Source organism: Paecilomyces variotii (assembly GCF_004022145.1).
Source record: "Paecilomyces variotii strain CBS 101075 chromosome Unknown C8Q69scaffold_1, whole genome shotgun sequence".
Classification (NCBI taxonomy): Eukaryota; Fungi; Ascomycota; class Eurotiomycetes; order Eurotiales; family Thermoascaceae; genus Paecilomyces; species Paecilomyces variotii.
The window spans coordinates 4,266,127-4,281,887 of NW_021167140.1; the positions used below are offsets into that span (position 1 = coordinate 4,266,127).

The 15,761-nt window shown below is 49.8% G+C and overlaps 5 protein-coding genes across 5 annotated transcripts; 3 read left to right on the forward strand and 2 right to left on the reverse strand.

Moving 5' to 3' along the window:
• Positions 1 to 343: 343 nt before the first annotated feature.
• C8Q69DRAFT_513018 (putative polyketide synthase) lies at positions 344 to 8,160 on the reverse strand (the record flags this gene model as incomplete). Its single annotated transcript, XM_028633305.1, has 4 exons — positions 344 to 2,270; positions 2,332 to 2,625; positions 2,686 to 7,423; positions 7,475 to 8,160. 4 exons carry the CDS (start codon positions 8,158 to 8,160, stop codon positions 459 to 461), a joined length of 7,530 nt encoding a protein of 2,509 aa, XP_028489837.1. The 3' UTR covers positions 344 to 458.
• A 256-nt stretch (positions 8,161 to 8,416) lies between these two features.
• On the forward strand, positions 8,417 to 10,590 carry C8Q69DRAFT_50394 (putative aminotransferase). Its single transcript, XM_028632531.1, has 3 exons — positions 8,417 to 9,410; positions 9,468 to 9,610; positions 9,669 to 10,590. The coding sequence occupies exons 1-3, from the start codon at positions 8,567 to 8,569 to the stop codon at positions 10,092 to 10,094; spliced, it is 1,413 nt and encodes a 470-aa protein (XP_028489838.1). The 5' UTR covers positions 8,417 to 8,566; the 3' UTR covers positions 10,095 to 10,590.
• A 415-nt stretch (positions 10,591 to 11,005) lies between these two features.
• On the forward strand, positions 11,006 to 12,468 carry C8Q69DRAFT_454013 (cinnamoyl-CoA reductase). The gene is made up of 5 exons (XM_028629672.1): positions 11,006 to 11,361; positions 11,418 to 11,592; positions 11,639 to 11,814; positions 11,868 to 11,973; positions 12,031 to 12,468. The coding sequence occupies exons 1-5, from the start codon at positions 11,098 to 11,100 to the stop codon at positions 12,333 to 12,335; spliced, it is 1,026 nt and encodes a 341-aa protein (XP_028489839.1). The 5' UTR covers positions 11,006 to 11,097; the 3' UTR covers positions 12,336 to 12,468.
• Positions 12,469 to 12,895: 427 nt separating this feature from the next.
• C8Q69DRAFT_503700 (hypothetical protein) lies at positions 12,896 to 13,677 on the forward strand (the record flags this gene model as incomplete). Its single annotated transcript, XM_028632508.1, has 4 exons — positions 12,896 to 13,017; positions 13,074 to 13,187; positions 13,237 to 13,549; positions 13,600 to 13,677. 4 exons carry the CDS (start codon positions 12,896 to 12,898, stop codon positions 13,675 to 13,677), a joined length of 627 nt encoding a protein of 208 aa, XP_028489840.1.
• A 1,054-nt stretch (positions 13,678 to 14,731) lies between these two features.
• On the reverse strand, positions 14,732 to 15,401 carry C8Q69DRAFT_503701 (putative mitochondrial genome maintenance protein Mgr2; the record flags this gene model as incomplete). Its single annotated transcript, XM_028632509.1, has 5 exons — positions 14,732 to 14,855; positions 14,949 to 15,039; positions 15,109 to 15,138; positions 15,194 to 15,220; positions 15,347 to 15,401. 5 exons carry the CDS (start codon positions 15,399 to 15,401, stop codon positions 14,732 to 14,734), a joined length of 327 nt encoding a protein of 108 aa, XP_028489841.1.
• Positions 15,402 to 15,761: the final 360 nt, after the last annotated feature.

The window sequence follows — 15,761 nt, forward strand, 5'->3', positions numbered from 1 at the left end:
CTGGATCAACCTAGTATTGGCCTCTACATATCTAGGTACAGTGGATGCTAGTAATGAGGTATTGTTAGTGGTCGACTTGGCTCTAATACAAAAATGAAAATGGAAATGAAAATGAAAAAACAAAGTCATTCATTCCAAGATGATGTACTCCTCTTAGTGAATGAGTTTGATAACCTTGGTATTCACTAAAAAGGTCAACTCACAGGGCTTTCTCCTTTTTTATTTTATTTTATTTTATTTTTTTTTTGGAAAAGATTCCCTTAATCATTTATCTATGGTGATTGGTGTCTAGGGTAACGGCTCATGACATTTACTTTAGCAAGAGGTCTAAGATTTCTGGCGATGCGGTTTTCTTACTCAAGTATCGAGTTAAAAAGCAATTTGTTTTGTAGTAAGTATATGACACAAAAGGTACATCCTTTTCCCCTAAGACGACATCTAAAAAGAAGACAGACCATCTAGCCCTGATTGTTCTCGGTTGCAATCCGGAACATCTCATTGGCAGCATGTTGACCGAGGATATCAAGAGATCCAATACTCATCATCTCCAACACAGGAAGATCGAATGCAAGCACCTGCTTAATCCAAGCACGCAGCTCCAGAGCAACCAAAGAGTCAAGTCCAAGGTCGAGCAGCGGCAAGCTGGTGTTGAGATCCTCCTGGGGCTTGAGCAGCAGATCCAAGAGCTTCTTGCCGATCTCAACAGCAAAGAGCTTTGATGCCTCAGCGGACTTCAGAATCGAGGGGTCCGCCTGGGCGTTGGCCAAGAAAGACTTGAGGACATCGGTAGAGCCAGCAGTGATGCCAACCACGGAGTTGTTGTGGTAAGAGGCCATGCGGCGGTCCTTCTTCCAGATCACGTAGTTGCTAGGGTCGTGTAGGGGAATGAGTAGAGCTAGACCAACGAGGAAGGTGTTCTTGTGGAGGAAATAGAAGTTGTTCTTGGACGAAGTAGCAAGTACCTTCTTAGCAGCTTGATCGGGCTTGTTGTGAGCCAACATGGCGATCGCCATGGCATCAATGACCTCCTGCTCCGACACAGGCTTGAAACCGCTGCGGGACATTTTGCCCATCATACCCTGGTGCTCTGAAATCCAACCGACGTCCTCGACAGCACCCATGTCAACTACGGAAGCTGCTAGGCCCATATCGTTGCGATATTGGGCGAAAGCATCAAGGAAACTGTTTCCACTGGCGTAGTTTGCTTGACCAGCCTGTCCGACGATTCCGGAGACAGAACTGAACATCAGGAAAAAGTCGAGGTCCAAGCCTGCGGCCACAGACGCATTGTGCAGATTCCAAGTTCCCTGGACCTTTGGTGCCACCGATGCGGTCCACTCGGAGAAACTCATCCTGGTGTAGTTCTCGTTGGCGACGACCATGGACATCTGCACAATACCTTTCAGGGGGGATGTCGCGGCAGCAATGGCCTCATTGACGTCCTCAAGCTTTGTGACATCTCCACTGACCAGCTTGACAGAGCAGCCCATGCTCTGGAGTTCGTGGATGAAGGCATCATCCTTGTTGGTGAGGCCAGCGCTGCGGGACATGTAGATAATCTCGCGGGCGCCGTGGTCAACCATCCACGTGGAGACAGCGCGCCCAATGCCGCCAAGCCCGCCAATCATCAGGTACGACGCGCTTCCGGGGAACGACACCGCCAGCGCCCTCTTCGTGGTTGGGAAAGCAATGCCCGTCTCCTCTGCTGCTTCTTTGATCGCTACACCAACGCGACCAATGTGAAGACCCTTCTCCATGAAGCGGAACGCATCCTGGGTCTGAGCTGCAGGGAAGATCGTCGTTGGCAATGGAGAGATGTGTCCCTTGCCATAGAGGTCTAAGATGGTGAAGATGAGGGCTCTGGCGATGTGGATTCTCTTCCACAAGCCGTCGATGTCCACACAGCAGTAGTTGCGGTTAGCCAGGAAAGGCTTCATGTCGAGCTTACTGGAGCCGATCAGATCTCGCTTTCCAATCTCAAGCAGCGTTCCAAACTCCGCAACACAGCTCCAGGTAGCGTGCAGAAGCTCACCGGACAGGGAGTTCAGGATGAAGTCCATGCCACGGCCTCTAGTTTCCCGCATGACCCCATCAACGAAGGACTTGTCACGGGAGTTAAAAATGCGGTTTCTCGGTATGTTATAATTGTCCATCAGATACTTCACCTTCTCCTCATTGCCAACTGTGACATACAGCTCTACCTCCAACATCTGGGCGACCTGGATAGCTGCCAGGCCAACACCACCGCAGGCACTGTGGATCATGACAGACTAGAGGAAGTGAAGTTGTCAGTCATTTCTCAATTACGAGTGGAAGTGTTATGCAACTTACTTGGCCCTTGGTGACCCGTCCAACGTTGATCATCGAGTGGATTGCAGTGAAATAAGGTATAAGCATCGTTCCAGCCTGGTTGAAGGTCAGGCTGTCGGGAATGCGAACACAGACATCAGCCAGGGTAGTGGTGTATGTCGAGAAAGCATCCTTTCGGCAGAAGCAAACGACGCGATCACCAACTTGGAGATTGTCAGGGCTGACGTCGGCTCCAACGCGCCTAACAATACCAGCGGCCTCGATGCCGAAGAGACGGACAGGAAGCTCAACGATTCCGAGAGCGACCAGAATATCCTAAACATGTTTTGTCAGAATCATATCTTGAAGATTAAACCTTTTATTGCATTGACTTACGCGGAAGTTCAAACCGGCAGAGTATACTTCGACTTCAACTTCGTCCTTGTCAAGATCCTGTCGTGCATGACGTTGGTAGTGCAGACTGTTGACACGACCAGGAGTGCGAACATTCAGAGTAGCCATCTCGTTTGAGTCCTCTGGGACCAATAGGTTGTCTGTCAAAACAAAAGGATGGAAACGAGCAACCTGAATGCGCTCATTGGAGATTACCCATTCAAAATCAGGATTCAGCTCCTGGTCGCCCTGTCGGGTCTGGAACTTGCCAAGTACTTGGATGAGATACTCGACGGACTTGGGGTTCTCGAAACTGTCAACCTGGCAGGTAGCCAGGTCAGCCAGCTGCTCTGTGCGAACTGTTCTGGCGAAACCAAGAACCTGAGCATAGCGAGGATCGTGGCAGCCGATGTCAACAAGATGGGTGGCCCAGAGCATTCCGGCGTCACGCCCCTGGAGGCTAAGAAGGAAAGTCTTGAATGACAGGAATCGGTCCTCATCCATATCGTGGAAGAATGGCTTTTCGATGTCCAAGAGTGAAATAACATCCTGTCCGACGGGCGCCTCGTCGCCCAACTGGCACTTGCTCACCTCGTAACCTTGCTTCTCGAGTTCTCTCAGAACCTGGATGACAGCAGGGCCTTCTTGTTCGAAAAGAACAGTGATCTTGTTCGAGGGCTTTTCAAGAACATTTCTTACGATCATGGTTGTGGTAACTTGGTGAGGCTCTTCTCCATCGGCGGTGACAGCTTGCACGTTGCCAAAGCCGGCGGCAATAAGTCTTGTTTCCCACTCACTCTGTCTCAGGTAAGGGATGTCGGTGCGCTCGTCAGTAGCACCCCAGGTCGTGGGAAGCAAACCGAGCACATAGTTCACCCACTTGGATGACGGGCACAGCTCTTGCAGAAGGAGGCGACCTTCTGGACTCAAGAGCTTCTTGATGTTGACCAAGCTTTCCTGAACATTCTTCGTCTCATAAAGAACATTGGAAGCAACGATGAGATCGAAGCCGACTTCCTCGAATCCTTGGTCGAAAGGATCACGGCTGATGTCCAAACTAGCAAAGACCATGTTGGGGAATAGCTTTTCTTGGGATTCAGAGACGACGTATCCCGGCGCGGTTAGCGTGTAGTTGGAGCAGAGAACATCTCCATTTGCGTGGGTCAACTCAGCGATGATTTCGCCATGGAGCGAAACGCCCTTTCCTGTTCCAATTTCCAGAATACGGAGGTTGGGCTTCGAGTGGCCCAGGGCCCGGATGAACTCGCCCCGTTCGAGCTGTCCCAAGAACCCATAGACTCGGGCGAGATCACCCTCTTGCAAAACACCCTCCAAAGGTTCACCAGCGAGTAGGGCATCGATCTTATTGCAGATCTGATGGATGACATTGGCGACTGGGGCTGCAGAAGTATCAGCAAGCTGGGCCTTGATGCTTTCAATCCGGGCTGAGATGGCCTGGGTGTCAAGGCCTGTCCAGGTTGAAGGCAGCTTGGTCACTATCGATGTTGATTGAGCTCGAATCCAAGCAATATACTTTTGCAGATGGGGCAGAGTTGAATGGCTTGCGGTTTCAGTGAAATGACGCTGGGACAACAACAAGCAGATTTCTCCGAGTTCTTCAAGCAAGCGCGATTGCTCTGAATGGTCTGATGGGATATGAATAAGATCATTCACGTCCAGGAAGTCGATGTCTGGCTTCCACTCGCATCGCGAAGCAGCGTGGTCATCATTCGAATCAGCTGAGCCGGCGCCATCAGCTAGAGACATCCGGATTCCGGTGGCTTCGACGACTTCTTTGCCCTCGGCTATGCAGCGGCTATCTCCAACGACGGAGAAGTTGCTTGAAAGCTTCGCGGCCGAACTGATTAGCATGTCCGAGGAGCATCGGTGAATGGTCACTTTGTCGATGCTAGTCGGCAGCCAGGTCTTGGTCTTGCGAGCATAGCCGTTGACGGCAGCCGCGCCCAGAATCTGAAGTGTGCCGTCGAGCGCGGTGGGATGGATGAAATAGTTGCCCTCGTCGCCTTGTCTTCCATTGGCGATGTTTCCAAGAGCCTGCTGTTCAGAAGTTGAAGTGGCAATAGTCTCCAAGGTCTGGAAAGACTGTCCAAGATTCAATCCACCTTTAATCATCTTCTCATACCATTTTCTGACATTAATCTTTCGAGGCAGGGGCTCGGGCTCTACAGCATCTTCAGGGGTGGAGGGCAGAGCGCAGACCTCTCCGGAGCAGTGTTTGGTCCAGTTCCGTCCGTTGTAGGCTGAGACGGAGAACTCCCACCATGAGCTATTCAAGGAGTTTGTCAGACGGTGCGGCCGGAAGTTAGTCATAATCTCCGTTGGCTTGCCTTCGCTGAGCACCAGAGCTGTGCTGACGATGATGTTGCGGATGCTGAATCCCCCATTCACATTTGTCAACTGTCTGATGGCCTCGCCTGCAAGAGCAATATAGCCACAGAATGGGTAGACGATGTTCTCCCCGACCTTGTGGTCACGAATCCATGGCACGTTCGTAACGTGGAGCAGATTCCGCCAGGCAGGCTCAGTGTCGCTGCTCTCAGCCACCCTTACACCGAGAAGGTCATGGTGAGGAGCTTTGCGGTTGCGCCATTCTTTGCTGAGGCGAGACTCATACCAGTAGCTGCCTTCATGGTTCCAGGGGTAGCGCGGAAGGTCTGGCAAACAGATACCACTTGGGAAGAGGGCCTCGAGATCAATGTTGACGTTGAGTGAGTGGAGTCCTCCAATAGCGGACAGGAACGAGGCGGTGCAGTCCTGGTTACGCGCCATTGTAGAAATATAGGGAGCAGAAGAGCGAGCTTGAGAGAGGATTTGTCGCAATGGTCCAGCGAGAGCTCCGTGGGGTCCGACCTCAAGGAAGACAGCATTTTGGCCAACCTCGTGCTTCAGAATGGCAGTGACAGCCTCGCGGAATCGAACAGGCGACTCCAAATTGTCCTGCCAGTACTTGGGTCCGATGGTGTCCTCGGCACCCAGGATTCTTCCACTCACACTGGAAAAGAAGAGCTTTGATGGGGTTTTTCCAACCACTTGTTCGCCAATCAAAGCTTGGTAGTCACTTCCAATCTCCTCCATGTGGTATGAGTGGTAAGCCTTGTCGACCTGGAGCTGCCTGGCGAGCATTTGAGGCTGCTTCTGCTTGATAGCAGTGATGACAGATTTGACAGCATCAACATCGCCAGAGATAGTAACGCTCTTAGGAGAGTTGTCGCAAGCGATGGAGACGTGCGGGATAAGATACTTCTCAGTCTCACTCCAACCCATTCCAACCGCAGCCATGGCTCCTGGCCTTTTCTGCTTGGTAGTCACGGCTCCACGATGGTGAGCAGCGGTAATGGCCTCCTTAGCAGTGAGAGCACCGGAGGCATAGGCGGCAGCGATCTCACCACTGGAATGACCCACGACGGCGGCCGGGACAACTCCAGCGGCTGCGAGGGTATCGACCAAAGCAATCTGGATAGCAGTGCACATTGGCTGAGAGAATTCCGCCATGCCGATACGGCTCTTCTTAGCTGGCTTCTTGAGTTCCGCCTCAATCGAGTATTGCGGCTTTTCACCGGAAATGGTCTGCAGGTGCGCATCGAGGGCTCGGATGCTTGCCTTGAAAGTCTTGTTCGATTGCAGCAGCTCACGTCCCATCTGGGGCCATTGAGCGCCCTGGCCAGTGAAGATCATCACAACGTTGGGCGCTTTCGTAGACTTGAGGTTTGCGGGCTGCGACACGCTCTCGATAGCCCCGTTGGTGACGATAGCATAGGCTCGGTGCGGCAAATGCTCACGTCTTCTTGCCAAAGTGTAGGCCAAATCGCTTATCTTGTCTGGATTTTTCTCAATCCACTCCTTGCAGTTGTCGACCACCCTCGTTATCGACTTGGCCGAATTAGCTGTGAAGAGCAGGAGCTGGGGTTCCTCTGGCGTTTCGTAAATTGCATCCGGAACGTTATAAGTAGCCGCAGACTCGAGAACAACATGGGCGTTAGCACCTCCAATGCCGAAGGAGTTGACACTAACACGTTCCAGCTTGTCCTTAGGCCAAGGCATGGGCTCAGTGGGAACTGTGAGCTTGGCCTCATCGAATGGAATGCTGGGATTTGGAGTGGTGAATTTGATATTCGGTGGAATGGTGCGATGTTCGAGTGCTTTCACCATCTTCAAAAGGGACACAAGACCGGATGCTGCTTCTGTGTGGCCGAGATTCGGTTTCACTGATCCGATATAAACACCCTTCTCTCCAAAGACGCGGGCCACAGCATTTGCCTCGATTGGGTCTCCAGTCGGGGTCCCAGTTCCGTGACATTCAACCATTGCAGTCTCGCCAAAATCAGTAATACCACCAAGCTCGTATGCTCTCCGAATCAGGGCTTCTTGTGCTTGTGTGCTGGGCTGTGATAGTGTTGGGGTCTTTCCATCCACGTTGTGGGATGTGGATCTCACGACAGCTCGAATAGGGTTACCGTCCCTAATTGCATCTGCAAGCGGCTTGATATAGACTGCGGTGACTGCTTCTCCGCGGGCGTACCCATTGGCATCAGCAGAGAATGTCTTGCAAGAGCCATCGCTTGACAAAACACCCTGCTCTTGCATGGCCATGGACATTCCTGGTGCAAGGATCAGGTTCACACCACCGACCAAGGCTGACCCGCAGTCGCCTCGGTTGATGGCAGCACATGCCTCATTTAAAGCGACCAGGGCAGAGGAGCACGCTGTACGGATGGTCATACTGTTCGAAATGTGAGTGAATTGCTCTTTGGGCTCTGGTTGATGAACGTACCTTGGTCCTTGTAGATCGAATTCGTAAGAAATACGGTTGGCGACAACGAAATCGCCAGAACCGGAGATACGATGAATACCCCATGGCTGACTCTCCTTTCCAAGCATCTCCAGCCAGTCTTCTCCGAAGTTACCGATATAAGTACCGATAGTCTTGCCTCTCCAATTGGTCACACCGGCGTCTTCAAATGCCTCTCGTGCGACTTCCAGCATGAGCCGTTGCTGAGGGTCAGCTCGCTCTACCTCTGTTCGCGTCATGGTGAAAAAGGACATGTCCAAGGCGCCGAGATCGACGTTCTCATCGAGGAAGTATCCATACTCCGTCGATACAGTTCCAGGCTTCTTTGTGTTTGAATAATATGAATCTACATTGTACCGCGATTCAGGAACACGACATCGACCGTCTTTTTTTTCAATGAGGAAGTCCCAGAGTTCTTCGGGTGTAGTCAAGCCTCCTGGGAGACGACAGGCCATACCACAGATAGCGATGGGGATTTGGCCATTAGTATGAGTTGCAGTGCCCAAAACACCGTTCCTGCTGTTGATATCGGCAGAGACTCCGTTCGTGGACTCACCATTAACCGGCACATTGGCGACATCGTCGCTGGAATGCCCGTTGGTGAACCCATTGGTCGAAGCCACGGGCACTCTACGGCCCTCGAATGTGTTGCTGTTATCGATAGTCATGGCGGGCCTGTTCGTGAATGTAGATCGAAAATGCAAATGGCCTGTCTCATCGCAGAGAGATCTGCACTTGACTTTAGAGTAAAACATAACAAGCCCAACAACGTGTATACGTCTTGTATGCTCTTCGGGGTCGGCTCGGCAAGCCGGGGTCGGCAAGCCACGCCGTCGCCTCGGTTTACCGATCAACAGGGCCCGCCGGGACCCGTTCAGCGCCCCGCGTTGGCAAAACGCCGTCTCTCGGGCCGGAGCGCCGGTGGGGGCCATTATTTTTAGTTGACACTCCCGATTTGGACATAAATGGGATTGAGATGGGACTGAAACGAAGAACGTCGTATTTGTCGAATCATAAAGGGTTTTCATTACGTTCGCTCGGTCGCATCTTAGTCGAAGAATTCACTATCTCGTCATGGCAGTCCCTGACAAAATCGTCTCGGAGCTGGCCTCCTGGATGAAGGACCAGAAGCTAGTGGCTCCCCAGATGAAGGACGCCACAGCATTCTACAGGAATCTTGAGGAAGCTCTGGATGTTCGACGATCCACCCAGTCCATGAACACCCGAGGACAGAATACATGGAAGGATGGGAGCGCCATCGACTTCTGCTCCAACGACCTTCTGTCCTTGGGACGCACTGGAGAATTGAGAACTGAGTTCCTCTCAGAACTTGCCAAATACCCCGACTTTGCGCTGTACTCAGGTGGATCGCGTGTGCTGGGTGGCAACTACGACTACATCGAGAAGGTGGAGCAGGAAATCGCTGACTTCCTCGGTGCAGAGACCGCTCTCATGTTCGACTCAGGATTCAATGGAAATGTTGCTATCTACACTTCTATTCCTCGTCCTGGAGACGCCATTGTGTACGATGAGCTGGTTCACTTGAGCACACACACCGGTATGGCCGCGTCGTTGGCTGCGACTAAGGTTGCTTTCCGTCACAACGACATCGATGCCTTTCGTGAGGCAATGATTTCCGTTATGGAGTCTCAGCCCATGATCCAGGATGGTTCGCGCTCTATTCTTGTTTCTGTCGAGTCGGTATACAGCATGGATGGCGATGTTTGCCCTCTCGTGGAGATGCTCGAGATTGCCAGGGAGATTTGCCCTAAGAAAAACTTCGCCTTCATTACGGACGAGGCTCATGCAACTGGAATTATTGGTCCCAAGGGTGTTGGTCTTGTTAAGCACCTCGGTCTTGAGAAAGAGATTGCCGTTCGCCTGAACACATCTGGAAAGGCTCTAGCCTGCACTGGATGTGAGAACCCCTTTACATAACTCCCATGTTGGGCGACATAACTGACAATTTCAAAAGCGGTGGTTCTTGGAAGCGCCACTGTCCGAAACGCAATGCTGAACTTTGCTGGCTCTGTGACAAATACCACAGCTCCCTCCTTCCCTTCTGTTGCCGTTGTTCGATCGGCTTATAACTTGCTGCGGACTGGTGCTACCCAGAAGGTATGCAATCCATATATTGAAGTGAATCTTTACATGTCATACTCACAGGTTTTTCCAGGCTCAAGACAACATCCAGCATCTGGTAAGATACTTCTTCAAGAGCGTCAGCTCCCACACTCTTTGGGACCAAGCGAACGATATGGGTCTTCTTTCCATTCCCATCATCGAGGAATCAAAGGATCGCGATTTCGTGACGCACATCGTTCCAATCTGGACCAGACAAAAGTACAACTGGTGGCTGTTCTTCCACCTGCAACTGGCTAAGATCGCCGTTGTTCCCATCAATTATCCCCAGGTTCCCAAAGGTAAGGCTCGCCTAAGAATCATGATTCACGCTACAAACACTGAATCAGAGGTCGATTACCTTGTTTCTATGATTTACGGCTTCGTTAAGGAGATGATGGATATCGAGGAGAGTGGGGAGAAGGGAAAGATTCCCAAGGCTGCGCAGAAGATTTACGCGTTGATGGCCGCAAATGCGTAAGGCACGGGCTATGTTGACAACGCCCTATATAAGGGGTTTTGAGGGGCAAGAAAGTATAATCACCTATAGATACTGCTAGATTTGAAACGCGGTAAAGCGTGTTGGAGCCAAGCCCAGTTATGAAAAATGTCGTGTTTGCAGGGTCAGTGAACTATGACAAAGCGAGAGAAGTGCCCATGGACTGGGATTTTATCTTCAGCTGTGGTACAGGGTGGGGTTAGACCCTCTCGCCCGGACTGAGAGGACCCTGTTGCCTGAGCGGTTGCGGGAACATAAATGGGAGTAACTCCTATATAGATTATCAACCCATATTCTCTAGGGGAATCGTGAAAATATGCCATCGATAATTCGGTTTCGTATATATTCAAATTATATAAAGTATGAGGCTTTCAATATAAGATAGATAGAGACGTACCTGTGATAAAGCGAAAGGTATTAATATTTTTTTTTTCAAGCAGAATAAGCTTAATCTTATTCTAAAACTTTACTCATTCGCAAAGTTCTACGTATCTAGAAGAAAGTGTCGAATCCAAAGGCACGGAAGCAAACAGTTCTTCAACCATCTAGCTAGCAGCGATATTAGCTAGCTACTGCTTGATGGATTCTAGGATCTGGGGGGTAATGCCCATATTTGTCTCGTAATTGCACCACGAAATTAAATCCTAGGGATCTAGTAGGTCCTATCTTATATGAAAGAACCTGATGCAAATGGCAATATGGCAGGTTGTCAACATATAGGGGCCCTTACTCAAAACACTCGATTCTAAGAAACAACTCTCTTGGCACCATGAAATGTCATTGGGACTAAGTTGTCTATGCAAAGACCCTCTTTGCCGGGCAAGCGGTCCGACCCTTCGGGTTGACGGCCCGAGCAGCGTCAGTGGCAGGGATTCTTGGACAATTGAGGATAGCTTATAACTTTGAGCTTTATTGTATTTCGATAGTACCACGCTAGAACAGAATCTCCTCAGGTTCTGAAGTCCCAAATACGCATTGATTCAAAATGGATGACAAAGCATACGCTCTCCCTCCAGGTTCTCGAGTTCTTGTGACTGGAGCAGATGGCTATATCGCTTCACAGATAATCAATCTATTGCTAAGTCGTGGGTATCATGTCCGTGGGCAAGTGCTTGAACATCGACAATGGCTTGACGAGCATTTCAAGGGGAAATATGGCAATCTTTTCAAGTCTGTCATCTTGTCTGACTTGGATGATCGCGAGGGCATAGTCCCTTTGCTAGACGATGTAGCTGGCGTGATCTTGGTGGTATGGGAGTAAAGTTAGTACCGAAGTGGAAATGGTGCGGGACTGACTATTGTTAGGCAATGGATATGTCCTTTGGAGATGACCCGAGCATTGTCGAGAAAACAGTGAAAAGCACTCTGACTTGGCTCGAGGTCGCTGCGGAATCGTCCTCAGTGAAACGCGTGGTATTGACGTCTTCTTCCTCTGCATGTGTGACGCCCGTGGCGAATTCACCCGCTCGATTTGACAAAGGCATGTCCCAGAGATCAGGATACGACAATGTGCTAACAAGTACCAGATTCATTCAACCATGCAGCCGTCGCTGCTGTCCAGAACAACACAGCTGAGATCCCAGGTATGATGTCCGCGTCGATATATGCCGCCTCAAAGACAGAGGCAGAAAGACAAGCCGTGAAATGGGTACAGGATCATGAACCCTCTTTCGTTCTTAATATGGTTTTGCCTTATTGGTGTGTGAGTATTGCCAATTTGCTTTTAGCTATAACGCATTATTGACTTTATATAAGCTCGGACCTCGCGTTCACCCCGAGGCCGGTAGTCCAATGGGAAGTATGGGCATGGCAAGTGCGCTCGTAAAGGGTTACGGGGACTTTATGTATAGGTTCCCACCCAGTGAGTGAATTTCCAACTCTCTCTCTCTCTCTCTTATACTGTTCTAACGGTATTCAGTGTGGTATGTGAGTGTCGAAGATGTAGCATACCTTCACATTGCCGCTCTTCTTCATCCAGACCTAAAGCTGGAACGCATTTTTGCTATGGCAGCACCGTTCAACTGGACTGATGTTGTGGAGATCATTCGCAAACTCCAACCGGATAACGATAAGATTCCAGATCCACCAGCTGACGAAGGCCGCTGTCTGCACGAGTTCCTCGAGGCTGGCAAGGCAGAGAAGCTTTTACAGGAATTCTGTGGACGGTCTGGTTGGACCTCGTTGGAGGATTGCCTTGTTGTTGGATTGCCAACATACGACTGATAGTATATTGAGAATGAGATGGATTTTTAAAGCTAAGTGGGAACTATTTGACGCGTTCCTGGTTTCTCAAGCGCAAATAGAACCTCCTACGTAGTACGGAGTAATATTTATTTCTATTTATTACTTAAAAGAGTGTAAAAAAATAACTAAAGTATCTATATATTAAATTGTATTTAAACTATTTAATTGTAGTTAAGTTATAAAGGTTTAATTTTACTAATTTTCTATAGGGAAAATGTGGTCGTCAGCTGACTAAACACGGTATTCTGCCATAGTTAGATGTAGTCTATGATGTCGCCTTCGACCCGCCATATCTACATAGTTTCGGGTAGATAGCTTTCTTCAAGAATCAACATGCATCACACAGTATTTTGACAGTCTTCTCACACCGCTACCAACCAGCCGTCACTATCAACCAGTCGTCCATCTGCCGCTGTCCGCTACATGTGTTACGTCTTTTACTGCTGCGACTCGATCTGATCCTGTCATTATTAAGTTATTCGTTCCAGTCAGTCAACGAGCAGATTGATCTATATTGCGAGGTCCATTTCATCACAGCCATGTCCTCATCACAGGAAGGACGTGCCGTAGAGGCAACGGCTCGTATGACTTTAGATGAGATGCTCGCAAAATACCCAAAGCGTTCCGTTGAACAGGCCGTGATCCACAGGAACTACAAGGAGTATGGACTCTTATTCCCCCCTGTGAATGTCTAATCCACCTTTTGACGTCTAATAGAGGAAGAGAACAGACGATTCGCAAGTTTGAGGAACAGATCTGTCGAGGGATTCACGTCGAAACATGCATGGCGGGACTGAAGGGTTTCTTGGAGAATACGCCGCCAGCACCCCCGTATGAATCTGTCTCCGAAATCCGTGTCCGCCGCTAATAAACAGGATAGGTTCGATCCAGAAGAGCCCGAAGACTTGGATGAAGACGTCCAGTGGCGGCTTCGAGTCCTCAAATACATGGATCGCGTTGGAGAGGGTTCTGATGCGGGTTCTGATGAGAGAGACTTGAAAAATCGTAACGCCATAGTGAAAGCTTATCGTCAACAGAAGCTGAAGGTACAAGATGGTCAGATTACGGTGTGGTTTGCAGGCCACATGGTCATGGGTCCATTGTCACAGCGTGATTTTGACTTTCAAGATATCATCGACGATATATCCAAGTGGACAGAACAGTATGGGCCGGGTCGTATCTGGGTTGAGGACGTATGCCATCCTGATATTATAAGATTTAAAGGTTCTGACATATTCAATAGGCTACTCTACCTCTCGCAAAAATGCAATCAGCGGCCATTGCGCCGTATGGGCAATGTTTACAACACGTGGTGTGTTGAATTATGTCCTTATTTTATTTATCTGATTCTCATCACATGTAGCATGAAATAAGGGCCCGCTTGATAGGAACAGTTCAATTTATAACTTTGCAGAATATTCTAGATGATACAGGTTCGACATATCTTGAACTATTTCGTGGCGACGACTGTCAGCAGCTTGGTCTTACTCCAAATTATCAGTTCTCGAGGGGCCAGGCAACATTATCTACCGCGAACGGTTTCGTACAAAGGCTATTGATTGAACTCGAAGTACAGCTTCTTATAAATGGAGCTCCCTTTGGAGATACTGCTAGAGTCACTGCCTGTATCACGCCTGGCTATGGGGGAAATGAGTTGCGGTGCTCTGGAATGTTTCTTCGTAGCCAGTTCTTTACTGCTACTTCTCCCTATAGTGGTGACTTGTATGTTTCTGATCGAAAGACTGGTGTTACGAGGCCTCTTCCGGCAGCTTAGTATAGTGGGACTCAGCTTTCCGGGATGGCTAAAAAGGGGGTTCTACTGACACTGTCACGTGTAAATAAACACGCAATCTCGTTATCCTCATGTTACTTCGGCATATTGCTTCATTTGAATCCTCGAAATTCGACAGAGGTCCCTGACATGGGACTTCATATCTGCCGTGTTAGATAAAGTGTGAGGACAGATAAAGGGGAGAAGATCATGACATTATCACTCCCTATCCAAGGAAGGAGCGGTGTTTGATATTCTCATACTTATCCTTCCCTTAAGTCACCTTATAACGCCATGCAAATGAAAGTGACCATCATCGGGTAGGCTGGCACAGGTTGGCCGTCTGATCCCGAGATCATCCGACAAGTCGCTAGTTATTTACATTCCCCAATCCCCCAAGTCTTCCTCTGCTCTGGCCTTGTGAGCAGTGTGGCCGAAAAAAAGGAATAGAGAGGAGACTCCAGATGACTAGACGCATTATTATCGCCTGGGTCTCCCTCTTCATCGATATTGTTATACATGGATTCGTCTTGACGTCGGATCTTCAGCATTAGGGCTCTTCAAGCACGGTAAATTTGCTGCTGCTCTCCAGTGCGCAGTGCACTTATTGACTGGATCGCCGAATCGGGTACTGCCGAGGAAGCATCATTGGGGGGCCACGAGCGCGGAGCCAGGCGTCGTTGTGTGGTCCTTCGTTTCGGATAACGCTGCCAATGGACATAAAGAGACTAAATGATTCCCGCAAATGTCAGTTGGCTTCTGCATGCGAACTGTGAAAAAAGCACCAGGGAAACTGCGCGAAGAGGGATTTCTCGACGTACCCGAAGGTTGCACCTGAGCCAAGCATGTACTTGCCCAGCGTGCGCATAACACCGTTGGGTCCAGCTCCGTATTGGAAAATGGTGACGGTTCCTATATTTCGAACGTCAGCATCCTGTGCACCTTTGAAAACGTTTCCCTGTCGAGGCTTCTGTTACTGACCAACAATAAAGCCCATGATTGCGCCAACAGCTGTCAGATCGTCATCAGTGAGTGTCTGCCATGGTCTTTGGTAGGTGCGACGTACATCCGCCCATCAAGGCACCCATTTTCACTACACGTATATGTCAGTCTGACGATTCTAGCACAGTCCATAACTCGAGTCAATTGAAACAAGCAAAGGGGACATATCCCACGGAGAAATGTGCTAGGTAGGTAGCTATAGCTTGTAGACACTTACTCTTGTCAATGGTGGAGGGGCCGCGGCCCGGAGCAGGAGCTGCCACGATAGACATTTCGAGATAGAAAAGAAAACGAGACGAGGGACAGAATGATTGCTAGAAGCCAGTGATGCAGAATCGTATGAAATGAAGACGAACTCGAAGCATCTATCTAAGTATTATTCTTTCTATTCTATCCAGAACGGGAGCCATCCGGGTCTGCCGCGCCCGCCGTAGCGGCAGCTCGCTTAGGGTCACGTGCGGTGTCAGCCTCAGGCGAAGACAAGTCAAGTCAGAGAGAGCGTGACCCCTTCTCCCGCAGTTGTGGCCAACCCATGGATCCCCGATCCTTACGTCTTCTGAGCATCCCCAGACTGTATCGTTGCTGAGCTGCTTACCTCCGAGTCTGCGCAAGGCGTGTCAGGGTCCTCGTGT

Coding starts and splice junctions, on each gene's coding strand:
- C8Q69DRAFT_454013 (XM_028629672.1), top strand. CDS start 11,098: ATGGATGACAAAGCATACGCTCTCCCTCCAGGTTCTCGAGTTCTTGTG. Junction 11,362..11,417: donor TAGCTGGCGTGATCTTGGTG/GTATGGGAGTAA, acceptor GACTATTGTTAG/GCAATGGATATGTCCTTTGG. Junction 11,815..11,867: donor TGGTTTTGCCTTATTGGTGT/GTGAGTATTGCC, acceptor ACTTTATATAAG/CTCGGACCTCGCGTTCACCC.
- C8Q69DRAFT_50394 (XM_028632531.1), top strand. CDS start 8,567: ATGGCAGTCCCTGACAAAATCGTCTCGGAGCTGGCCTCCTGGATGAAG. Junction 9,411..9,467: donor GGCTCTAGCCTGCACTGGAT/GTGAGAACCCCT, acceptor CAATTTCAAAAG/CGGTGGTTCTTGGAAGCGCC. Junction 9,611..9,668: donor GGACTGGTGCTACCCAGAAG/GTATGCAATCCA, acceptor AGGTTTTTCCAG/GCTCAAGACAACATCCAGCA.